The following is a 21,484-nucleotide window of genomic DNA, read 5'->3' as shown; positions in this document are numbered from 1 at the left end:
TTTTAGTCCCCATTTTCTGTGAAGAGCTGTGTCTTGTGTTGCCACAACTATCAACTGCCTATACATATAGCACAACTGTTGATTTCAATTGACGCTGAGAATTGTAGAGGGTTGGTTTGTTTATTTATCTGTGGGTAGTTGTCTGGTCAGTGACTGTGCTTTTTGATGATTGTTTCGATGCACAAGTAGTCTGGTGTTAAAGACCCTTTGAAAGTAGTTGAATATTTTATTTTTGGTTTTCATAATTGTGTTTTGAAATGTCCAAGGTTCGAGCTTCAGATAAGAATGGTGACAACGGTAAGCACCTCTTTGTTCTTTATCACAGACAGCTGTATAACACAATATGACCCATAGTGGATAGTGGAAAGAGTATTCTTCTTAGCCAAGAGACAAGAGACACTGTCTATGCAAATGTTGAAGAAAATATCCAAACTTGTAAACGGGATGAGAGTATCAAACAGACACCACCAGAAACTACTGAGCAAAGACAACTTTCACAGAAAGAGTCAGTTGAATATCAGGATACCAGAATAGAAAGTGTAGAAACATCAAATAATACTTTCAATCGAGCAGCACCAGATGAAGTTGCATTGAATAAAGAAGGAGACAATCACGTTTCTATGTATAAAATAGAACAATCAGTGAGTAGTGAAATGGGAGAGAATCCTGACGATATCAAGATGGATTTTATTGAAGTTCCTAAAGAAGCAGTTGGCTTTATAATTGGCAAGGGAGGTGAAACCATAAAGGAATTGAGCATGAAGTCAGGAGCATATATGGAAGTAGAAAGACGAGATATTGATGCATCATCAGCCAATCGACTATTTCGAATACAAGGAATATCCAATCATATACAACTTGCTAAACAACTTATTTTAGAAAAAGTAGCCGGGGTTCTTGTAGGTCAAAGTGTTTGTTCTGTAACGTCAGTCGGTTCCATTCAATCTGAACTTTGGATACCTATGGATCGAGTAGGCGTTATTATAGGTATTGGGGGACAAACTATCAAGTCTTTAGAAGAGCAATCTCAAACAACTATTGTTGTGCACAATGAGAAAGTAAATGCACTTGGAGAGAAACTTGTTACTATTGTTGGAAAACCTCAAGAAGTACATATAGCAGAAATGCTTATTCAGGAGATAATTCAAAAGCCATCCCGAGTCATGAATGCTACTTTGTATTCGCCGGTATGTTATATTTTATGTTATTATATATATCAATACTTATAGATGTATGGAAGGTCATGGGTCAAACAACTTATCCTGGATTGGTATCACCTGAACTTTCCTATTTGTCAAGAACAAGTCTAAGGCCGATGACCAACAAAACTATATTTGTTCCACGAAAGAGTATTGGAATGATTATAGGAAAGCGTGGTGAAACAATAAGAGACCTTCAATATCGGTCTGGAGCTTCCATTCGAGTTGTTCCAGATAATGAAGTATCTGTAAATACTGTTGAACGGCCTATTATTGTTTCAGGAAGTCTAGAGTCAGTTGAACTTGCACACAATCTTATCAATGATATCGTAAATGAAGGGATTGAGAGATTAGGAGGTGATCTTTCAGAGTCCAAGACTCTTTATCCAAGTGCTTCTATTAGTTTACGAATTCAAATACCGAATGACAAAGTTGGTTGGTTAATAGGAAAGAGTGGTTCTACGATTCGTGAGTTGCAACAACGTTCTGGTGCACGTATTCAGGTAGCGAAGCCTTCTGAAACGGATATTCATACAAGATCCGTAACTATTACTGGACCTCCTCCTTTTGTAGAGATAGCCAAACAACTTATTGCTGAGAAACTTGCAGGATATTATATGCGACAAAGTGGGTATCCATCTATGAATATTCCGCATAGGAGACTTGAACAGGAGTCGGAATTACCTGTAGCAGCTTATGGTAGTCCTATTCCCAACTATACTTATGAGATGAATCCTTATGCAAGTACTTTTGATCCCACTATGTATTATCCAATATATGGAATGGTTTATACTCCACCAACAACAACTACAACCTCATCTTTTACAACGATTCCTCATATGAATATCTCTCAAGACATGGGAAGTGTAGCCAATGTACCACCAACGTCATCTGTTGAGGAAACCAATCGAGTGGTTTCTTCTTCACCTTTTCCAACCTAATATGAATGAATGTCTTTTATATGTGATAGAAATGCATTCTCATTCATTCTCGACGTCGTCGATTAGAGGAGGAAGAAGAAGAAAAAATAGGATTTTGGTTGCCATAGTACAAGAAGAACACAAGTATTCAAAATGGTAATAATGAGAGTTTATTTGAACATAAAATCCAAGTTTATTGAAAGTATTGATAGGTATTTAAAAGGTTTGTGGAAGTTGGAAGAGTTGTACTAGTTACTTATGGTGAACATCGTGGAAAGTTGGGAGTGATTGTGGATGTAGTCGATCAGAATAGGGTTTTGGTGGATGGTCCACAAACAGGTCTCCCTAGACATACCATAAACTTTAAAAGTTTGGCTTTAACCCCTTTTCAAGTAAAGATACAACACGGTAGTCGAACGGGAGTTGTAAGAAAGGCGTTGGAAGAGAAGAAGTTGATGGAACAGTGGAAGAGTACGTTGTGGTATAAGAAACTTTGTTCACGAGAAAATAGACGAAAGCTTGGAGACTTTGAAAGATTCAAGTTGATGATTGCTAAAAAGAAAAAGGCTGCTATGGTCAATGGTCAAGTGAAAAAGTTGAAAAGCCATTCTTAAAACTCAATACTATAGAATGAAATTCGGTTGTTGATGGATTCCAATATTTCCCATTCTATCTATTACTGAATAATAATAATATACACTCGTATTCAACTATGAGAAAGTCATCATTCCATTACTTGTCAACACTCTTTTCCTCTTCAATAAGGATATGACCACTTTGTAATTGCATTTGTCGTTCTCTTTCCATTCTCTTTCGCTTTCTACGTACAATAGCTGAATTGAAGCGAGCTTCTGAACGCCAATCAAAGTTCTCATATCGTATATTGGGTATTCTATCCTTGACTTGTAACATAGTTTCCAACAATTTGGATGCGTCAGAATACAAATATTGTTGAACCCAACGTAAAAGACTTGAAGAACAAGGAAAGTCATCACTATACCAAGAGAATATTTTAGGCAATATCACTTCATTCTGTTCCTTTGAAATGCGTACAGATTGGTTTAGAAACTCTTCTGTAGCAAAGTGCAATTCTTCTTCCACACATTCTTCTTCGAGAATCCGAATGGGAGGATCCGAACGAGTACCAGCAGAAATTACAAAATGAATACGGCCATCAATATTGGATAACATATATCGAGTTTTAGGATCATCCGAACGAAATTGTCTCATAAAACGAAGACTTGGAGGAAAACGATTGCATCGAAGTATACCATGTTCAATATCATCCAATGAAAAGTCTATTCCAGCAATGCGATAACAAAGTGAACGAAAGAATATCCAACGCTTGAAAAAGGAAGTAGGAGGTCCATGTGTAATATGCGCTATACGAGTCTATTAGAAAATATGATTATTCTTCTATCTTTACTTACCGTGAAGACACAAAGCATTGTAAATATTGATAAAAAAGACCAATCTTTCCTTTTCTGATAGTCCTGATAAGCATATGCCTTGCAACTCTGCTGTAGCCACAGAATACTGTCGAAACTCTTCAGTCTCATTCAACTTTCGATAATCAAATTCATAAGGAGATAGAATATCTTGAGGACGGTCGGCAGCCAATTGTATACGATAATTCTCACATAAGAGTGCAATTTTAGTTAAAAGCTCTCGAGATAAATCACAAGGGTGTCTTGTTGGTAGTGAAGGATCCCATATTCGCTTAAGATTGAGAACATTCGAGTCATCATCTTCTTGAAATCGAAAAAAAGCTTCTCCTTCACAAAAAGAGTCGCTTCCAAAGACTGGTTGAATGATACCAGCACTTATGAGACGTTGTCCCAAATCTTGAGCTTGTTCTCTGGACAATTCAAGTTTCTTTGTCATCCAATCAATGGCTTCCGTTCCTGTAAAACACTTGGAATAAGTTTTCAACATGCGCCTCCTATCAGCAACCTTGAGTCCATCTATAGGACTTCGCAATGAACTATATATTTCAATAAAGCCTGGGAAAGGTTCAAGTTGAGGTTCTAGATCTTTTATAGTGTTATTGTTATTCGTATTTCCCTCCACTGTAAAATCTGGCACTACTTGTTCACCAATTATGTGTCTCGTTCTCTTTAGGGAAGGACTCGAAGAAAAGCCTCCACTAGAACTTGGTGTTGTACTTTCTAAAGGTATTGGACTAGAAACTGTCCTAGAAATGGTGTTATAGGGTTCCGTTCTAGAGTCTGTATTGGAGAGGGAGTCTACACTTGTACGGTTCACACTTTCTTCCGTCATAACAATCTTAACAACACACAAGAACAAAACCCATTCATTTCTTATTATTATTATCTTGGGAAGAACAAATTTATTTCATCTCACATAAAAGCAACACACAAAGCAGCTATACTCGATTCTTACTAATACCATATCCAATAGTGCCAAAGAACAATACTATAAAAAGTCCCACATGCCACAGAACCATATAAAGCTAAACAAAAAGAAATGGATATCTATTCACTAATAAAGTTATTCTCACACATACCCAAAAAGGATCATCCAAAGCAGGGCCTTTAGGCCATTCAGCCAAGTTGGACTGTATAGAAGTGAAAAAGGCTTGTGTCAATCCTGTACCGTGAAGAATAGGAATATTGGAAGGAATACTGGCAGGTAAAGTCCACCCAAGCAAAGCAACTATGATTACCAAAGGATTCGCATCAAAGGGAGTATCTTCCGATATTTGAAACTCACTATGAAATATAACTATTTGAATAGTTTTGAAACCTTCAAGTTCTTCCAACTTACGCTCTAGTCACTTGACGAAATGGTGTATGTCGAGATAATCGGCTATGTTGAAGCAAAGTTCGATAAGTCCAGTTGTTCTGTTGAATGTTGATAGACTTGAGACATTTACCAAAACTACGAATACAAGGACTCCAACTAGACTGAAATGTCAGCTGCATGACCAATTAGTCTCTTCTTCCCAATGAGATATGAGAGATTGCTTTCTCATTCCCTCCTATTGGCTTTGTTTTCTTTTTGTGTGGTGATAATGAAACGAGTCCAAGTCTATCCTGAAATGAAGTTGTGTTTTTATTTATAGAATTATTTATTTTAAGAATGTTTTTGCTAATCATGGAAATAACGGGTTTCTTTAGCTTTTTTTTGCTTTTCACTATCTATCAATGACTGATTAGCTTCAAACTCTAATGACTATTCTATCAAATTGATATTATTTGCATTGAGGGACAACAAATCATGTCCGGCTTAGACAAGTCTCTAGACGACCTTATCAACGAACAAAAAAAGAAGAGTAAAGGTAACAAGAGTATTGGAAAGAACAGAAAAGGAAATTTAGGAGCCTCTAAAAAACTCTCTGTAAGCAACGGAAGAATTGGAAAAAAGAGAATGGTGCGTAGTTGTTACCAGGTTTTGTAAAGTGCCACAGTGTGCGAAAAACGAACCAACTCATATGCTGTTTTTGTTGTTGAACAAAGTTTGGCACTTGTAGTTTTTCGTTATTTGGAAAACTCTTTTTTGGGTTTTATGACACTCACCGCGTTTTTATTTTTGGCGCCTTTTATTTGTTAGGGAAAGAAAATGATGATGGATATAGACCAAGATATAAGTGGAAAGCGTTGGAGACATGATAAGTTTAAGAGTGGTAAAAGTTCTAGTGGGGACCAACCAAAAAGAAACCAAATTACGCGTGTACAAGTTACCAACTTGGCACTCGGGGTGACTAACAAAGATATCAACGTAAGCTTGTGCCTTTATTTTGCTGTCTTGGAGGAGGAGGGTTGTTGTGAAGGTGCATAACCAGCATAATATGTATAACTATATTTATGGATATAGTTGAGATAATATAAGAGAGCCTGGTTACCTCCTTGGGTGGTTTAAAAGTGTCTTTCCACTTTGCTTTTTCAGTAACTGATATCTTTTTTTGGACACTTTGGATATCCCTCCTCGATATTGTTACAGACCCTTGGAATATGCTATTCCTGACCTTTTTGTTTCAGGATCTCTTTTCTGAAGTTGGTAAAATGCGACAAGCCTTTGTAAAGTTTGATAGAAATGGGCGTTCTACGGGAATAGCTCAAGTTGTTTTTTATGACCGTGCTTCCGCATTGGAAGCCATCAAACGTTACAATGGAGTGCCTTTGGATGGTAAACCTATGAAGTTGTCTTTGGTGAGTAATCGTGGTCGTTTGTCTAGGAGAGGAGCACAGATAGGTGATGGAGATAATAGCCGTCGTATTATTATTACGTAGGTGCTTTGTATAGTTGAACGTTGATGGAGTGCTTAAGCTTGTGTAGTACAACAGGAAAGAGACGAGGTGGTCGATGGAGACGCAAAGGATTGCCTTTGGATAACAATGAACGAATGTTGGATTAGAGTTGTGTGCCAATTTGTTTTTTGATGGAATGCATAAACTATTTTAAGACCGAAATGATCGACTCCTGAAACTTGGTTTATTAGGATCCACAGGCTTACCATACTTTAAGCACTTTTTTTTTTGAAAATAGAAAAGATGTCGATGCCAACTTGAGTTTTTTATACATAATATGTAATATCCTGATTGATGTTTGGGTTCTTTGTAAAATTGGTGTACAGATATCACAACGAAAAGATTAACAAGCGACAACAAATAGAGCGTCGATTCGATATTGTCTACAACAATCTTCTAATACTTGATTCTGCTTTTCAAAAGTATTTTGATATAAGAAATCGTAAACAATTTGTTCCATTTTGTGTATAGCTTAGAATGAAATGATGGATGGATGATATATACCTTTTGCAAGTTTGGATTCTTCAAACAAGAGAACATTGAAAAAATGAATATTTCAAGGTAATCACAAAAACCATTTGAAGCAAAGACACTTGAGAATATGATTGAATACGTACCTATCATTACCTCTCAAGTATCCAAGATGTACAGGTCAACTCTGAAAGCTTCCATACAGTTTAGTGAGAATATTCACTTTGAAATACCGGTGACAAGTTGACTCTACTAGATTTGCCTCAACAAAAGAACAGATGAAATCAAGGAAATGTAACTACAAACTACGTCAAAAATACAGAATATAGAGTGAAATTCGACTCTTAACTCGGTGGAAATGAAATAAACATGAATTGCAACTGATCATTTGATATTTATCAAAGCCAACAAAGAAGAAAGATGGTTGTCCTCGTTGCTTGTGAAAGAAAGAACGAGCATAAATTCAAACCATTAGTTGTGAATCCTCCAACTGCAACTTCTCACCTCGAAATGAAACGAACCTTGCTGCAATTTGTATCCTTTATAGTCTTGAAGAAGAGTAGTGGATATCAATGAGACTATATTTCTTCTCTCGTTTGTCTACTACTTTTCCAAAATCTATAACAAAACGACAAAGCAAAAAAACTATAGTTCCTTGTGAGACAGATACGTGACTCTATTTATGGTCAATTGTTATGGAATTCTCGACTCCTTTGCAATAACAAAAAATATGCGTAAAATTGGAAAAGAAGGTGATGACGTAGTTTGCATCGAGTTTCATAGAGACTGAAGACACAAGAACTTGAATGGATAAATTTCTTTTATATTGAAGTTTAGGAGTTGAGTTTATTTTCTTTGACCTAGTTGTCGATAGAATGATTATTTGCAAAAGTACAAAATTTTGTAAAGATGTCCATTATCTTTGATATTCATCTGATTAGTGATGATGAGCTTCATAATAAAGAGAAATGGGATATATGGTAGCTATCTAATGTTAGATTCTTTGTATTTGAACCTCAATATAAGGCATCAAAATCGGCTCTCTATTTTTCCTATTTGCATTCCTATTTCAATGAATGAGTAACAAACTGTTGTGATGATTCAGTTTAGATAAAGATTTTGAGTTTTGGACACTATATAAAAACATATCAATATATATATATATATATATATATATATGTATCCTTTTTTTCTCTATTCAAATTACATACCATGGAAAAGATGTTCCTTATAGTCAACATTTAGAAATAAACCCATCTCTAAACCATAGCCAAGTAAAAATATTGGCCATCTTTCAATTGATCAAAGACCATATGCTTAAAAGAAATAGGATACCAAGTTCGCCATTAGACTTTGGATAACATTCTTTGATATGTACAACTACAACGGTGTTGAATTATTTCTTCTGTCAAGGTTCGTCTAATTATTTATTTCATCTATCCATGTTATATACGAAAGAGTTTTTGAGCACTTAAGATTGACTGTATATCTCTATACAATGATAAAAACCTAAAATTTTCCTTGTGTTTTTCTTATCATCCAGTGGAGTTACTCTGCAAGCAGTCAAAAAGAATCTTGTCAAGTTTTCATCGCAAAGGTTCCAACAAATACAACTGTCTATTCTATTTCAGAGGCAAACTGTGTGCGTGTTTTTAATTCATATCATAACAACTAGTGGCTTTTGAGTAACCACTTATACTTTGTATATACAAGCTTGCTTCAATTTCTTACTTTGTATATTGATGAGAAGTGATATTAGCTTTCTATTTTTACAATTCGACAACTCTCTCTTCCCATTCTCCCATATGGTTATGGAACGAAAATGGATTTGTCTCAAGTCCTTATGGACAACTGCACTTTTGGATAGGCAATGGTTATTAAAGTCAAACGACCAACTTTGGATAGATTATAAACAAAAAACTGTCCATTTAATCAAAGAAATTCAACCAACTTGTTTCAAGGGTCACTTTCCAGATAATCCTGTCTTCCCTGGAGTGTGGTTACTAGAACTTCAGTTTCAGACAGCCGCAGTATATATGACACAAGTTTTGGGACAACAACGATTGAACGTGCCTTTGTTAAAAACTTGTCGTTTTCGTCAACTTGTAAAGCCTCTTGATAAACTGGATATAGTTGTGGAAGCAATGGACCCTATCACGCGGGTGACTGAACTCAACCCACAACACTGCAACTTTCGAGGAACGATATATAGACAGTCGAAAAAGGTAGCAGAATCTTCCTTTGTAGTTGAAGTTCCTCTCTACACTGATAATAGAACACCGCAAAAGGAAATCTAAGAATATCCCGTTTAAGAAAATCTTGCACGAATTCTTTGAGGTCCAAATTTGATCCAGGTCAGAACTGCAAAAGTGATACATAGACCATACCAAGTACCCACATATAGTAGATGAGTAGAAGGCATAATAGTAAAGTCTTTAAAGGCCTCCAACTTGTGTGGCCAAGGCCATCCTGAAGGAGGTACAGGTGATAGTAAATTCAATACATAGGCAGGCTGTTTAAAACCTAAACTATCTGAAATAGCTATGGCGTCCAACCATAACCAAGAACCGGATTCTGGTTCATTATCTGGAGTATACAAACCGGGTCTTTCTCCAGAAGAAACTATTCCTTCGATAGTAACGTTACCATAAAAGTCATCCTTGGCTCTACTCTTATGTGTAGCTAGTCTTTGTGGTATCCAACCTCGATTAACCAAAATGGGTTCTTCTCCGTTTTGGCGCAAAAAAGGAGTAACTACATTGTAACCAACACTACCTCCCCATTGTAACATATGCATAGGAACATAAGAAGGTGCAGGTCGAGGACCAATCAAACATTCCTTCTCATGTTGAAAACTACCCGAAGCCTCAGCTACGTGATGTTCATTTTCTTTCCTATTTCAACAAACATCGTCTTTTGAGTGCGAAATAGAACTTGACTCTTTCATACTTACATTACGCGACCAGGCAATACTATTTTGGGAGAGTGTAATTTGGTTTCTCTTTCCTCAAACAAGTTCTTTTTCCACCAGTATCTTTTTACTTGCCATGAGCCTAAACCAAAAGTAACTAGAGACAGACTTCCGAAAACAATACGAGGCAACCATAAAGAATTGCGTTGCATTACTCTTAAAGTCATTTGGGATGAAAAAGCTTCCGTTCTTTTATTCTTCTACTTTTTGTTCCAAAAGTGATTTACACCCAAAGGAATCAACATCTGATGAAAAAGAGAGTTGTACCAATAAGAATGCTAAAGGAGAAGATTGGAAAAGATATTCTCCACTCTTTGAAACTGATTGGCAGAAAAGAGCCATTCTAGACTCTATGCTTCGAATCAATCATGCAGGAGAAGTTGGAGCTCGGGAGATCTATGCTGGTCAATTGGCAATATTTAGAGGTACTCGTATAGGTGAGGTGATAGAGGTATATGACAAGTATTATTATTCTCTTGCTTTATATGAAGAAAAGTGTCTTTAGGAAATGGCTAAACAAGAGGAAAAACATTTTCAGTGTTTTGAAAAGTTATTAGTAGAAAGACGCGTTCGTCCCACTTTATTGATGCCTCTATGGAAAGTTGCAGGATTTTCTCTCGGAGCATTGACTGCTATGATGGGTGAGAAGGCTGCTATGGCTTGTACAGTTGCTGTAGAAGAGGTAAGAATAATGATAGCAAACAAAAATAGACATGGTTTGCTCATAATATCAAAGGTAATATCTCAACATTATAATGATCAGATACGTACAATTCATGAAAAGAATTGGCAAGAAGAACAACACTTGAAACAAACATTGAGAGAGTTTAGAGATGATGAAATGGAACATCATGACACAGGAATAGAATATGAAGCCGAATCTTTTGCTTTTTATCGAAGTTTAACTCGAATCATTCAATGGGGTNGTAAGACAGCCATTGAGGTGACTCGTCGATTGTGAAGAGTTTATGACAACCAACAGCGAATCCATAGTTTCCGTTCGAAAGTTGAGTCATCAACTGGAACAGGCAATAAAGGAAAATACTCAACAACGTTCCAAGTATCCAGATGAACCTTTACGTTTTGAGGATTCTGAAGTGGCTTTGGACAAAGCTATTCAAGACTTTCGTTCCATAGCTTCTTTTCCCGAGTTGTTTGATAAAGTCCAAATATGGCCTAGTTTAGTGGGTTTACTTGGTCACGAGAATATCGATATAATAGTGGATGTTATACACACTTTGAATGACTTTTGTGAAGGAGAGGAAGGGGTGAGTGATAACTTGTATTTTTGTTTGAGGTTACCAAAGTAAATAGGAAAACTTGCAACAATGGATAGAAACTTTAGTTCAATGTGGTTTGTTATCAGGTCTTATTTCAGCCATGGAAAGATTAGACTTGTCTAGTTTGGATGAAGCAAGTGGCTTTTATAGTGGTTTGGGTATATTAGAAAATATTCTCGAGTTGAACCCTGCTTTCTCTAAGCAACTTGCTAAAGATACCAATCTATTTTTATTGCTTACTCAATATTTGAATCCTTCTATTTCCAGTATCTCTTTGTATTGTAGTGAAATTCTTGCTGTTTTATTACAAGAAAATGATGAGATTCGTGAATATTTTGGACAGTTAGGACTTATGGATAATATATTGAAAGCTATTGCTCCTTATAGGAAACACAAAGTGAATGAAAGTGATTTGTTGGAAATGGTAGAAAATCTATTCGATTGTTTATGTTCTCTTTTGTTTGTATCCTCTAATAAGGATCGATGGATACAATTGGAAGGGATAGAATTATGTCTCGATTGTATTCGTTATCAAAAACAATTTCGTCATGCTGCTTTAAGATGTTTAGACTTTGCCATGACTCATGGCCCTTTAGTGGGAAAGAGATTCATTCAATTAGGAGGTCTTGGGATTCTGTTTGCCATGTTTTGTGAAAAGTCTAAAAAGTCCTCCTTGGTATTAACGAGTCAAGATACTGAACATATCGTATCCATTTTATATTTCTTATTTCAATATTCCGATGAAAAACATCGTTTGATGAAAAAGTTTATAGAAAATGATTATGAAAAGTTGAAACGTCTAATACTATTACACAAAAAGTATTTAGACAAGGTAAATATTGCAAGTCATTCTAAACAGAATGTTCAACAAGATGAGTTATTCTTATTAAGATGGGAAGCTGGATTATATACTTTGGAGTTGATTGATACTATTTTGGCACAACTTGTAGAGTTTGCAGATAAGAATGAACCAAACCTTATTCAAGTTGTATGGAATCTTTTGAGAAAGCATCAGATTGAAATACAAACCATTGAAGAGATTTTGAAGGAATTTGCGGAGAACTTAGAAGAAGAAGGAACAGATGATAAGAGTGCAAGTAGGCATATATTATATTTGGCACAAAACTTTGTACAAAAGATGACTCGTTAGAAACGAGTATTGATATTCCATGACTCGAGTTTGGATGATGACAATAACAACTGCAACTAATGTAGGAAGAATATTTCTCTCTTTCTTTCTTCATCTTTACCATAATCTATTCATAATGAAGAATGTGATAAGAAGATATAAAGTAGGCTACTTTGGTCTTTTGTCAATTCAAATAAGGCTTGGCATAATTCCTCATTTATAGAATATCAATATATATATATATATATATATATATATGAGACAGAAAAGAATGGAAATGGGTATGGAAGCAACTTATATAAAAGAATATTACGTCAACCACTCTTCATTGTTATACTTCATCTATCAACAAGTATCAATACTAATATATATTCGTATTAGTAGATCAAGAAACAAAAATATTCTTGTCTCTGCAGCTCAGTTGGTTTTATCTTGTGTGTCTATTATGTCTTGTAGTTCTGCATAGAAACTATTCAACTCTTGTTCTACGTTGGGTTTCGTTTTCGTTGTTGTTACAATTTTGTTTTGAACATTATGATGAATAATCCTTGAAGTTGGTTGATAAACTTGAAGAGGAATCAACTGAGTTGTCTTGTTGTTAACAGTTGACTGAAAACTGACGTCGTTGGGTATAGACTGCTCTTCCATAACTGTTTGTTGCCATAAGCAAACTTACAAACCAATAATAAATAACATCATACCTGGTTGTTCTAAAGTGTTATGATGACAACTTGTTTCATTCACTTTCTATAGAAAACCAGTTTTTAACCCCTTCTGATGATAAGTGCTACTTTACTTACACTTTTAAGTATTCTTTGAAAGGCTTGTACTCCTAATAGTTTCTTCCTAGTCTCATTACGATTATCCTCTCCATATCCTGGGTCTAAGGGATCCTGTGAAGGCTCTTTCACATTGCGAAGATTCTTAGACTGCTTTTCTAGAATATTATCGTGTCGTTGTACCAAATATCGAAGTCTCTCTCTTTCTGCATTCAACAGTATACCCTCGTTCTTCTTCTGAATGAGACTTGCTATTTCTTCTTCCAACGACTCAATAGATACAGAAGGACGCTTTGATTGCTTCTGAATATTACTTTTTACTTTATTCTTTTCCTTTTGTTTTCTTTCCTTCCAATATTTCTCTACTGGATGTGCTGATAATTTGTCTTTCATTCCAATTTGTGTTTTGTAGGAATACATTTCATTTTCCTCTTTTTTGTTCTGTTTGGGTGAGAAAGAGAAAGACCCTATGGCAACTAGTTGTGTTCAAGAAGATATCGATGAAGGACTCTACTCTAGACAACTCTATGTAAGTATCGATGGATTATTTTCACAATATCTCTCATTCTATCACAAGGTATTGGGTATGGACGCTCAACGACGAATGTCTTCCTCAAGTGTATTGATCTACGGACTTACTGGATTGGGTATCGAAGTAAGTTTATCTTTTTATAATCAATGTGGGTGCTGAAAATGATAGATTGCCAAAAACTTGATATTGGCTGGAGTGAAGCAAGTTTTTATTTACGATAAGGAGACAGTTTCTTCACAAGATTTATCTTCCAACTTTTTTCTATCCGAGGTAATTGCTCTTTTTTTTGGAATCTTATAGAATGATGTTTACTTAAATACCTGTAGAGTGATATTGGAAAAAGTACAAGGCAGAATGCCGTCGTACAAAAACTAAAAGGCCTCAACCAACAAGTACAAGTTGTATTGGTGGAAGATGATAGACAGCTCAACGAATGGATAAGCAAAGTACAAGTTGTTGTCCTTGTCAATCAAAGTTGGGAAACACAAGTTGATTGGAATCGTGTTTGTAGAGAACATAACGTAAAGTTTATTACTTGTGAGTCCAGAGGAGTCTTTGGTCAAGTTTTTGTTGATTTGGGTGATGTAAGTAGCTTTTGTTATGGATTGGTCAAGTATCGTTGATACAATTCTAGTCTTTTGTGGTTTCGGATACTACTGGAGAAGAACCCAAGTCTGCAATGATTTCCTATGTTTCACGTGCCAACCCGGGTTGTGTTACTTGTCTGGATGAGAGTCGACATGATCTGGAAACGGGTGACCATGTCGTATTTTCACAAGTTGAAGTAATGAGTCTTATAATATTATATTTGCATATGGACTGATCGATTGCACTTGATAGGGAATGACAGAACTCAATGATGGGAAACCTCGAAGGATTCAAGTCACTGGACCATTTACTTTTACAATTGAAGACACTAGCCATTATCATGAATATATAAGAGGTGGTATAGTTACTGAAGTGAAAATGCCACAAACTTTACAATTTCAACCATTATGGGAAGCTTGGAAGGAACCTCAATTTGTGGTAAGTAAGGAAATATAAGATGGAGATATCTCAATAAGATGTTTGAATAGTTGTCAGACTTTGCCAAAGAAGATAGAATGGAGCTACTTCATTATTGTTTTCGAGCGTTGCATGATTTTCAGTCAGAATTTCAAAAAGCTCCTACTTCTGGTTGTCATGATGATTATGCTTTATTTATAGAAAAATTGCGTCGTTATTCAGGTATATGTTGTTCATATGGAAGAATAATATGATAATATCGATGATTGGTTTAGATAAGAGCGGATTTGTAGTGGAAGCATTTTCAAAGACTTGTAGAGGAGATATATCTCCTATGGCAGCCTTTCTTGGAGGAATTGTTGCTCAAGAAGCAATGAAAGCCATTTCTGGAAAATTTACTCCGATTCAACAATTCTTTTATTTTGACTGTTTGGAAGTAAATGGTTTTGTTGTTTGGAAATGAACTTTTGATCAACATCTCTCTGTACACAATAGGTTCTTGGGAATACGATTGCTACTAAAGAAGATATGCAACCCAACCAGAGTCGTTATGATGGCCAAGTTGCTGTATTTGGAAAACATTTTCAAAAAGAATTGGAAAAGTTGCGATATTTTGTTGTTGGTGCGGGTGCTATCGGTTGTGAAATGTTAAAGAATTGGAGTATGATGGGATTGGGTTGTTCTTCACAAGGGAAAATATTCGTTACGGATATGTAAGTATAGTTGTAGTAGTAAGTGATGAGAGAATAGAAATATTCATTTCCTAAAAGGGATAATATTGAGCGTTCCAATTTGAGTCGACAGTTGTTATTTCGAACACAAGATATTGGAAAACCAAAGAGCATTGCAGCAGCTCAAGCAGTCAAACAGATCAATCCACTTGTCAATATTGAGGCAAGTAGTCAATCAGTGTTTTTAGTTTTGGGATAAGAAATGAGTTATTTAGGCATTTGAAGCAAGAGTGGGAGCAGATACAGAAGATATATTTGATGATGATTTTTGGGAGTCGCTTTCTGGAGTTGCAAATGCATTGGATAATGTTCAAGCTAGACAATATGTGGATTGGCGTTGTACTTATTATCGGAAGAGTTTGATTGAAAGTGGAACTTTAGGAACGAAAGGAAATACTCAGGTATATTTGAGATTACTACAAGTTTTTCCAACTTGAGACTGAAATAATCATTTTAGGTTATCATTCCAGGTTTTACGGAGACTTATTCAGCTTCAAGAGATCCTCCTGAAAAGGCAATACCTATTTGTACTTTGAAGAATTTTCCTTATCAAATCGAACACACTATTCAATGGGCAAGGTAATGAGAATATTTTGGATGCTATTGACAATACAAATATTGATATTCTTATAAACTAGAGACACCTTTGAAGGATATTTCAAGTCAGCTCCTGAAGATGTCAATCAGTATCTTAGTCGTCCAGACTTTGTGGAATGTAAGTTTTATTTTTTGACATTCGTTTGTTCTTGATTATTCTTCATTTGAACAGCATTGCGTTCTCAAGGAGGAAGTACTTTATCCAACACTTTAGAAACTTTGTATGATTCTTTGGTAGTGAATAGACCATGTTCATTTGAAGACTGTGTTGCTTGGGCAAGATTTCGATTTGAAGATCTCTTCTCCAATACTATTAAACAATTGCTGTATTCGTATGCACGTATTATCAATGGATTTCAAAATGATACTGAATAATGAAAGGTTTCCTGCCGATATGGTGGATAAGAATGGAGTTCCATTTTGGAGTGGAACGAAAAGAGCACCACAATCTATACAATTCGACTCTTCCATTCCTACTCATTTAGAATTTATTATGACTGCTTCCAATTTACGTGCACAAAATTATGGATTAAAAGGCAAGTACAAGTTGTAAAGTTATAATAGAACTGAATAGCAAATGGATGAATAGGGTCGAGTGATCCTAAATACTTCCAACAAGTATTATCTGAAATAATGGTTCCTGAATTTCAACCTAAAGCCAATGTGAAGATTGCCACTACAGGTAAATGAGGAGATATTCATCTTTGTTGATATATAAATATATTTGTATGAATAGATGCAGAAGCACAAGAACAGGATAATGCCATGGAAGGAGATGAACAACGAATACAACAGATACTTGAAAGCTTACCAACAGCAACGGAACTAGCAGGTTTTCGTTTATATCCCATTGAATTTGATAAAGATGATGATTCTGGACTACATATTGGTTTTGTGACAAGTTGTTCCAATTTGAGAGCCAGCAATTACGGTATAACCAATGCTGACAAGTAAGTTGCTGGATGAGAGATATGGAAATTCAATTTTATTTTGTATAGATATAAAACAAAATTGATTGCTGGACGTATTGTTCCTGCTATCGCAACGACGACTGCAGTGGTGACTGGTTTGGTTTGCATAGAATTATACAAATTGTTACAATACGGCTATTTGAATATGCAAGTAGAAGATGCCCAAAATAGTTGGTTTGTGAAGAAGACTTCCGATGAATTGGATACTTTGAGAAAGGAAAATGAAAAGGTTAGTTGAAAAGAAAATGTTAGAAGAATTACTTATATTTGGAATGATAGAAAGTAGCAGTTTTTAAGAATGGCTTTGTAAACCTAGCACTTCCATTCTTTGGATTTTCAGAGCCTATATTAGCTCCCAAGATTCCAATCGGTGATTCTGGTAAGAAAGAGATGCTTCTTTTATAATGAACAATTTGTTTTTAAAAAGTCATTATAGGAGTGTATTTTACTCAATTCTGGGATCGTTTTGATATCAATGAACAGAGAGATGTGACTTTGAAAGAGTTTTTAGACATTTTTAAACAAAGGTGAGAAGCGTTCGAAATAACAAGTTGAAATTGACATATCGCAAAGATTTCATTTGGAGATATCCATGATGAGTTATGGTGTATCGATTATCTATTCTTCCTTTATTGCACCCAAGAAGTTGGAAGAACGTCTTCATCTTCCTATGAAAAAGGTATGATAAAGTTGTGGTTTGTTCTTTTGGCTTTGTTGTTCATGAAGGAAATATCTTATTTTAGGTTATTGAGACGATAGGTAAAGTGAATTTATCACCCAAACAGAAATATTTGATATTCGAAATGTGTTGTAATGATGAACAAGGAGAAGATGTAGAAGTGCCTTATTGTAGGTATCGTTTTCGTTTTCCATAGTTGTTGTGGGTTCAGAATAAAACAGAATGTCTTGTTTGCTAAATGAATGGAAACTATTCATGAGAATACTATTTTGCTAGGAGAACAATGCAATTCAAATCACGAGGTAACATGAATAACTTTGGCGGTAACAAGATGCCATTCTCTTTGCTTTAATCACAGAAAGCGATTCCTCAAACGGAATCTTTCTTGAACCACAACTGGTTTGCTATACAGAATTCATTCAGTTGCTATTTATTACTTATGATAGGCGTTTGTTGAATGGAATAGAATTTTGGTTGGACCAACTTGAGCTACATTTTAAAGTTTCTCAGGTCTTAAATCATCATCAACATCATCACCACTTTGTTTTCCAAAGAAAGTAAAATTGTCTGTTATATAATGGAGTAACACGACATATGAAAATGGTGCCTTGCTACTAAGGTTAGTAGAGTGGAAATAATCTAATTGTTTTTCGACAAAGTTTTCAACGAATAGAACTATAATCCAATAATTGAGAGATGATAAGTAAACAACTGTGTCCATCTTACCTATCAAACGAAAGAAATTCTAATACTTTGAAATATTCAGGACAAGACTCTAGACCCTGACTTGATTATTTGTTGCTTTGTAAATTGCTTATAAAGACAAAGTAAGAAAGAAAATGGGTACTCTGGTCAACAGATTCGAGGTATTTTAGCTTGCCTATCGTTTCTCTACAATGAAGAGATGAAGAACTGGAAGGAATGTAACAAGTCTATTTTGAATAGTTCAGACTAGAACTGTAGTATGAGTAGCTGCTGCTGGGAATGAAGACAGTGAAACAACAAAGAAGAAACATTATTTCACCTACTCTGTATACAAAGTATTCCAATTGTTTCTAGTAGTGGATGGAAATAGATGATAATGAAATCTTCAAAATACTATGGAATACTTGAAAATGTTTGAAGTTGATAACCCAAATGGAATTTCGTTTGAAATTCTAATGATTTAGGACTCTCGAGTTTCTAAAAAACATCGGCTGGTCTGATCAGACTCTTCAAACTCTGCAAAAGTGGCCTTTAGTTATTTCAAAATTGCCTCATAGTCAAACGAGTTATTGAAGGTAAAGGTAATTTTGCATAGTGTATCTTGAGGCGCTGGTGAAAGCAAGTGGTGCTTCCAGTGATTGAGTGTTTAAAGCAAGAGTACTGAGGTCTCTCAAAAAGTGTGGAGAATTTTCAGTTTCAATTAACCTGTCATTTATTGAGGAATCAGATTCGAAAACAAAACAATTTCCTGTGGCAGTTGTCAAAACTGCAAACTTTGACAAGCAAACAGTAAGTCCTGAGGGTGACCAGCTTCAGGAATGTCACAACCAAAAAGTTTCATCTGGCCAAAACTTTCTTTGAAGCACTTCTTTATGGCTAATAAAGTTTATATAAATATTTAAAGACAAAAAGGAGGGCAAAGATTGCACGGTTTGGTTTTCTGGAAGCTTCAAAACAACAAGAAGAAACGTAAAATTCTAGCAACTAGAAACTCTAGTCTCCTCGTGTTGTTCAACTGTGCAAGTTTTATATTTACATTCGAAATCTCGAACTCCACACTCCCAAAAGCAGTATTCTCTCGTGTTGCACCATTTTTCAGTGGATACATTGTTTAGTTTGATCATCTGCTGTATAAAAGAGAAGAGGTTTTTGATCAAGATATCTGGGGTTTATTGGTTCTTGTTAGCAACTGAATGCAATTTTAGACGCAGCACTTAAAAATTTGTAGTTACTGAAGTCGTTACCGTTCAATCAAAAACATAAGTTAAATCAATCTTTATTCCAAGTCAACTTTTTCAAAGTCGCTCCAATTTTTTTTTAAAAAAAACTTAGTATAAACAAAAGGTAACTTATGCCGTGCTACAAATTTGTAGAAAAACCATTCCATCAGCAGTGTTTAGAAAAGAAAAACGTACAGAGTCAAGTTGAAAAGGACCAACAGTAGAACAAGACTCAGAGCTATTGGAAGTAGCTGTCACTTGGATACCTTGGCGAAAGAAACTACCAGAAAGTGAACCAAAGTCTCCTCCATTGGAACTAGAACCTTGACTTTGAACACTGCCTTCTGCCTGATCCAAAATACTTTGTGCTTGGCTCAAAGCACTGACGGAGCCTGAGCCTGTACTTGAACCTAGTGCTTGAGACTTGGCACCGCCACCCAACTGACTGGAAGCAGCGTTGGCTCCTGCACTAGAAGAACCACCATCACTTGAAGATGCGGTGGCACTGGATTCCACACTTGCTTGAAACAAAGGCTTTGCACAAGTTAAACTCGTACATATACATTGATCCGATACATTCCAGTAACATTTACAAACATCGTTCTCAATGTGAGCACAAGGTAAACACTTTTCTTTGTACTGCCAAACACAGCTCAAGTTTGTAGAAGCTTTGGCAGTTCCTTGTGCTGCTGCTGAACCACTAGAGCTACTTTTAGCATTGGCATTTGTACTACTTGTCACTCCGCTAGGTCCAGAAGTGCTACTTGAGGAGTCTTTTGCTGCAGCGTTGCCACTTGTTCCTGTAGTGCTTTCTGAACTTGTATTAGGAGTATTACTATCAGAAGCAGAAACCCCTTGTCCACTTCCAAAAGAGGAAGATGAAGTAGTGGTTTGTGAACCTTGAAAGTTCACTCCACTAATATTCTTATCAAAACTGGTTGAACCACTTGAACTTATTGCAGCACCATCTTGACTGGAAGACGCACTAGAACCAGCTGCTGTTGAACTCTTACCATTGTTACCTGCTGTAATACCTTTGGCGTTGGCAGAGCCTACAGAAGAAGATATGGATGAACTAGAGGTGCCTTGAGAAGTAGTAGAGCTGGAATCTTCAGAAGCAGCAGAACCATTTCCAGTAGAATCGACTTGGGAGTTGGATGCGGAGGATTGCTTTCCATCAGTTGAAGAGGAGAATCCTGAAGCTTCTCCATTTCCAGAGGAAAAGGAAGAAGAAAATGTATTTGTATCTGCCATTGCAAAACTAACTGCTAATGCTATTACAAGTATAACAGATAAATATAAACAAAGATATCTCTTCATGTTTGTCAAAAAAAATATTGGAGACACAAAAAAGAAGAATAGCAATATACGCTTAAAGTTTTTATTTCATAAAGCTATTTAAAGCATCGATGCTGACGTTTCATTTGATTAGACGTAATCTGGATAATCACAGAATTGTTACTAATTTTGGAAATTCGATGCCGTTTGCATCCATTTGGCAGACAAGTAGGCGATGGGTCCCATGACAATTACATGTTTCTAAATGCAGTCACAGCTAAAAGGAGGAAATGCCGAGGTCACCGTATTCTCCTATTATTTGCAAAATTTATTGCGATCAGTTGATACTTGAAATATACCTTTTTATAGTATCAATAATGGAAGATGGCTATTTATCAAGAAAAAAATTCATACTTCTTATATATTGTAGAAACGTTTCTAGTATATCGTGACGAAATTTCTATTCAAAAAAGAGTTAGTTTTATCCATGTTATAAACTTTGGAATGGCTTTTAGTAAGGTTCAAGTTACTTTTGAATGGACGTTGTACAGAACTTTTTTCTCAAATGATATAATGAGAAACGCTTTGGTTATATAAAAAAATTGCAACTTGTGTTTGTATAAAAAACTATTCACATTACAATAATTACTGTTTCTCACACTGGATTCTTTTCTTTGCAATTACTTGTATGAAATAATGTCCATTTGTATAAATAGTATTTAACAACTCTTGCAGATATTACGGAA

General features: G+C 35.6%; 11 protein-coding genes across 13 annotated transcripts; 5 read left to right on the top strand and 6 right to left on the bottom strand.

Moving 5' to 3' along the window:
- The first annotated feature begins 74 nt into the window (after positions 1 to 74).
- Gasu_43000 (hypothetical protein) lies at positions 75 to 2,279 on the top strand. Of its 2 annotated transcripts, none has more exons than XM_005704594.1 (3): positions 75 to 297; positions 355 to 1,187; positions 1,241 to 2,165. In XM_005704594.1, exons 1-3 carry the CDS (start codon positions 258 to 260, stop codon positions 2,138 to 2,140), a joined length of 1,773 nt encoding a protein of 590 aa, XP_005704651.1. In that variant the 5' UTR covers positions 75 to 257; the 3' UTR covers positions 2,141 to 2,165. The 2 variants fall into 2 exon arrangements, with proteins under 2 accessions (XP_005704651.1, XP_005704652.1); XM_005704595.1 differs by having other exon boundaries at positions 235 to 297; positions 1,241 to 2,279.
- Positions 2,175 to 2,809, top strand: Gasu_42990 (60S ribosomal protein L14e). The gene is made up of 2 exons (XM_005704593.1): positions 2,175 to 2,275; positions 2,332 to 2,809. The coding sequence occupies exons 1-2, from the start codon at positions 2,273 to 2,275 to the stop codon at positions 2,731 to 2,733; spliced, it is 405 nt and encodes a 134-aa protein (XP_005704650.1). The 5' UTR covers positions 2,175 to 2,272; the 3' UTR covers positions 2,734 to 2,809.
- Positions 2,810 to 2,813: 4 nt separating this feature from the next.
- On the bottom strand, positions 2,814 to 4,414 carry Gasu_42980 (uncharacterized protein). The gene is made up of 2 exons (XM_005704592.1): positions 3,550 to 4,414; positions 2,814 to 3,501 (listed from the first exon to the last, which is right to left on the bottom strand). Exons 1-2 carry the CDS (start codon positions 4,397 to 4,399, stop codon positions 2,852 to 2,854), a joined length of 1,500 nt encoding a protein of 499 aa, XP_005704649.1. The 5' UTR covers positions 4,400 to 4,414; the 3' UTR covers positions 2,814 to 2,851.
- A 7-nt stretch (positions 4,415 to 4,421) lies between these two features.
- Gasu_42970 (photosystem I subunit O precursor) lies at positions 4,422 to 5,154 on the bottom strand. The gene is made up of 3 exons (XM_005704591.1): positions 4,907 to 5,154; positions 4,647 to 4,851; positions 4,422 to 4,592 (listed from the first exon to the last, which is right to left on the bottom strand). Exons 1-3 carry the CDS (start codon positions 5,062 to 5,064, stop codon positions 4,506 to 4,508), a joined length of 450 nt encoding a protein of 149 aa, XP_005704648.1. The 5' UTR covers positions 5,065 to 5,154; the 3' UTR covers positions 4,422 to 4,505.
- A 160-nt stretch (positions 5,155 to 5,314) lies between these two features.
- Gasu_42960 (hypothetical protein) lies at positions 5,315 to 7,049 on the top strand. 2 transcript variants are annotated; one of them, XM_005704590.1, is made up of 4 exons: positions 5,315 to 5,512; positions 5,693 to 5,860; positions 6,121 to 6,368; positions 6,419 to 7,049. In XM_005704590.1, the coding sequence occupies exons 1-4, from the start codon at positions 5,360 to 5,362 to the stop codon at positions 6,495 to 6,497; spliced, it is 648 nt and encodes a 215-aa protein (XP_005704647.1). In that variant the 5' UTR covers positions 5,315 to 5,359; the 3' UTR covers positions 6,498 to 7,049. The 2 variants fall into 2 exon arrangements, with proteins under 2 accessions (XP_005704647.1, XP_005704646.1); XM_005704589.1 differs by lacking the exons at positions 6,121 to 6,368; positions 6,419 to 7,049 and having other exon boundaries at positions 5,693 to 6,119.
- Positions 7,050 to 8,497: 1,448 nt separating this feature from the next.
- Gasu_42950 (SURF1-like protein) lies at positions 8,498 to 10,114 on the bottom strand. The gene is made up of 2 exons (XM_005704588.1): positions 9,815 to 10,114; positions 8,498 to 9,755 (listed from the first exon to the last, which is right to left on the bottom strand). Exons 1-2 carry the CDS (start codon positions 9,982 to 9,984, stop codon positions 9,170 to 9,172), a joined length of 756 nt encoding a protein of 251 aa, XP_005704645.1. The 5' UTR covers positions 9,985 to 10,114; the 3' UTR covers positions 8,498 to 9,169.
- Positions 10,115 to 10,134: 20 nt separating this feature from the next.
- Positions 10,135 to 12,429, top strand: Gasu_42940 (beta-catenin-like protein 1). Its single transcript, XM_005704587.1, has 5 exons — positions 10,135 to 10,283; positions 10,338 to 10,514; positions 10,569 to 10,758; positions 10,796 to 11,100; positions 11,147 to 12,429. Exons 1-5 carry the CDS (start codon positions 10,185 to 10,187, stop codon positions 12,260 to 12,262), a joined length of 1,887 nt encoding a protein of 628 aa, XP_005704644.1. The 5' UTR covers positions 10,135 to 10,184; the 3' UTR covers positions 12,263 to 12,429.
- A 13-nt stretch (positions 12,430 to 12,442) lies between these two features.
- Gasu_42930 (uncharacterized protein) lies at positions 12,443 to 13,454 on the bottom strand. The gene is made up of 3 exons (XM_005704586.1): positions 13,042 to 13,454; positions 12,943 to 12,988; positions 12,443 to 12,891 (listed from the first exon to the last, which is right to left on the bottom strand). Exons 1-3 carry the CDS (start codon positions 13,438 to 13,440, stop codon positions 12,659 to 12,661), a joined length of 678 nt encoding a protein of 225 aa, XP_005704643.1. The 5' UTR covers positions 13,441 to 13,454; the 3' UTR covers positions 12,443 to 12,658.
- A 10-nt stretch (positions 13,455 to 13,464) lies between these two features.
- Positions 13,465 to 17,793, top strand: Gasu_42920 (ubiquitin-activating enzyme E1). The gene is made up of 22 exons (XM_005704585.1): positions 13,465 to 13,549; positions 13,598 to 13,675; positions 13,721 to 13,822; positions 13,879 to 14,136; positions 14,187 to 14,336; positions 14,393 to 14,578; positions 14,629 to 14,779; positions 14,833 to 14,993; positions 15,053 to 15,270; positions 15,328 to 15,451; positions 15,504 to 15,689; positions 15,746 to 15,867; positions 15,927 to 16,003; positions 16,058 to 16,217; positions 16,267 to 16,421; positions 16,475 to 16,567; positions 16,622 to 16,835; positions 16,884 to 17,085; positions 17,136 to 17,235; positions 17,293 to 17,383; positions 17,430 to 17,535; positions 17,600 to 17,793. Exons 1-22 carry the CDS (start codon positions 13,490 to 13,492, stop codon positions 17,729 to 17,731), a joined length of 3,126 nt encoding a protein of 1,041 aa, XP_005704642.1. The 5' UTR covers positions 13,465 to 13,489; the 3' UTR covers positions 17,732 to 17,793.
- A 156-nt stretch (positions 17,794 to 17,949) lies between these two features.
- Gasu_42910 (uncharacterized protein) lies at positions 17,950 to 18,934 on the bottom strand. Its single transcript, XM_005704584.1, has one exon. It carries the CDS (start codon positions 18,254 to 18,256, stop codon positions 18,032 to 18,034), a length of 225 nt encoding a protein of 74 aa, XP_005704641.1. The 5' UTR covers positions 18,257 to 18,934; the 3' UTR covers positions 17,950 to 18,031.
- A 2-nt stretch (positions 18,935 to 18,936) lies between these two features.
- Positions 18,937 to 20,814, bottom strand: Gasu_42900 (uncharacterized protein). Its single transcript, XM_005704583.1, has one exon. The coding sequence runs from the start codon at positions 20,778 to 20,780 to the stop codon at positions 19,590 to 19,592; it is 1,191 nt and encodes a 396-aa protein (XP_005704640.1). The 5' UTR covers positions 20,781 to 20,814; the 3' UTR covers positions 18,937 to 19,589.
- Between the last annotated feature and the right edge of the window lie 670 nt (positions 20,815 to 21,484).

The sequence above is a fragment of the Galdieria sulphuraria genome (genome assembly GCF_000341285.1).
Source record: "Galdieria sulphuraria unplaced genomic scaffold scaf_39, whole genome shotgun sequence".
NCBI lineage: Eukaryota > Rhodophyta > Bangiophyceae > Galdieriales > Galdieriaceae > Galdieria > Galdieria sulphuraria.
The sequence above is the reverse complement of the archived record's forward strand: the minus strand, read 5'-3'. Positions and strand labels throughout refer to the sequence as shown.

What these genes read in the sequence shown, in the direction of transcription:
- Gasu_43000 (XM_005704595.1), top strand. Translation starts at nt 258, where the DNA reads ATGTCCAAGGTTCGAGCTTCAGATAAGAATGGTGACAACG. An exon ending in AGATAAGAATGGTGACAACG is followed by an intron (nt 298 to 354) that starts GTAAGCACCTCT and finishes TATGACCCATAG; the next exon opens with TGGATAGTGGAAAGAGTATT. An exon ending in ATGCTACTTTGTATTCGCCG is followed by an intron (nt 1,188 to 1,240) that starts GTATGTTATATT and finishes GATGTATGGAAG; the next exon opens with GTCATGGGTCAAACAACTTA.
- Gasu_42980 (XM_005704592.1), bottom strand. Translation starts at nt 4,399, where the DNA reads ATGACGGAAGAAAGTGTGAACCGTACAAGTGTAGACTCCCTCTCCAAT. An exon ending in CAATGCTTTGTGTCTTCACG is followed by an intron (nt 3,502 to 3,549) that starts GTAAGTAAAGAT and finishes AGACTCGTATAG; the next exon opens with CGCATATTACACATGGACCT.
- Gasu_42970 (XM_005704591.1), bottom strand. Translation starts at nt 5,064, where the DNA reads ATGCAGCTGACATTTCAGTCTAGTTGGAGTCCTTGTATTCGTAGTTTT. An exon ending in TTTCGTCAAGTGACTAGAGC is followed by an intron (nt 4,852 to 4,906) that starts GTAAGTTGGAAG and finishes TATATTTCATAG; the next exon opens with TGAGTTTCAAATATCGGAAG. An exon ending in CTTTGGATGATCCTTTTTGG is followed by an intron (nt 4,593 to 4,646) that starts GTATGTGTGAGA and finishes CTTTTTGTTTAG; the next exon opens with CTTTATATGGTTCTGTGGCA.
- Gasu_42960 (XM_005704590.1), top strand. Translation starts at nt 5,360, where the DNA reads ATGTCCGGCTTAGACAAGTCTCTAGACGACCTTATCAACGAACAAAAA. An exon ending in GAATTGGAAAAAAGAGAATG is followed by an intron (nt 5,513 to 5,692) that starts GTGCGTAGTTGT and finishes TTTATTTGTTAG; the next exon opens with GGAAAGAAAATGATGATGGA. An exon ending in TGACTAACAAAGATATCAAC is followed by an intron (nt 5,861 to 6,120) that starts GTAAGCTTGTGC and finishes TTTTTGTTTCAG; the next exon opens with GATCTCTTTTCTGAAGTTGG.
- Gasu_42950 (XM_005704588.1), bottom strand. Translation starts at nt 9,984, where the DNA reads ATGCAACGCAATTCTTTATGGTTGCCTCGTATTGTTTTCGGAAGTCTG. An exon ending in GTATTGCCTGGTCGCGTAAT is followed by an intron (nt 9,756 to 9,814) that starts GTAAGTATGAAA and finishes TTGTTGAAATAG; the next exon opens with GAAAGAAAATGAACATCACG.
- Gasu_42930 (XM_005704586.1), bottom strand. Translation starts at nt 13,440, where the DNA reads ATGTATTCCTACAAAACACAAATTGGAATGAAAGACAAATTATCAGCA. An exon ending in TTCAAAGAATACTTAAAAGT is followed by an intron (nt 12,989 to 13,041) that starts GTAAGTAAAGTA and finishes GGTTTTCTATAG; the next exon opens with AAAGTGAATGAAACAAGTTG. An exon ending in TAACACTTTAGAACAACCAG is followed by an intron (nt 12,892 to 12,942) that starts GTATGATGTTAT and finishes GGCAACAAACAG; the next exon opens with TTATGGAAGAGCAGTCTATA.
- Gasu_42920 (XM_005704585.1), top strand. Translation starts at nt 13,490, where the DNA reads ATGGCAACTAGTTGTGTTCAAGAAGATATCGATGAAGGACTCTACTCT. An exon ending in GGTATAACCAATGCTGACAA is followed by an intron (nt 16,836 to 16,883) that starts GTAAGTTGCTGG and finishes TATTTTGTATAG; the next exon opens with ATATAAAACAAAATTGATTG. An exon ending in TTCATCTTCCTATGAAAAAG is followed by an intron (nt 17,536 to 17,599) that starts GTATGATAAAGT and finishes ATCTTATTTTAG; the next exon opens with GTTATTGAGACGATAGGTAA.
- Gasu_42910 (XM_005704584.1), bottom strand. Translation starts at nt 18,256, where the DNA reads ATGGACACAGTTGTTTACTTATCATCTCTCAATTATTGGATTATAGTT.
- Gasu_42900 (XM_005704583.1), bottom strand. Translation starts at nt 20,780, where the DNA reads ATGAAGAGATATCTTTGTTTATATTTATCTGTTATACTTGTAATAGCA.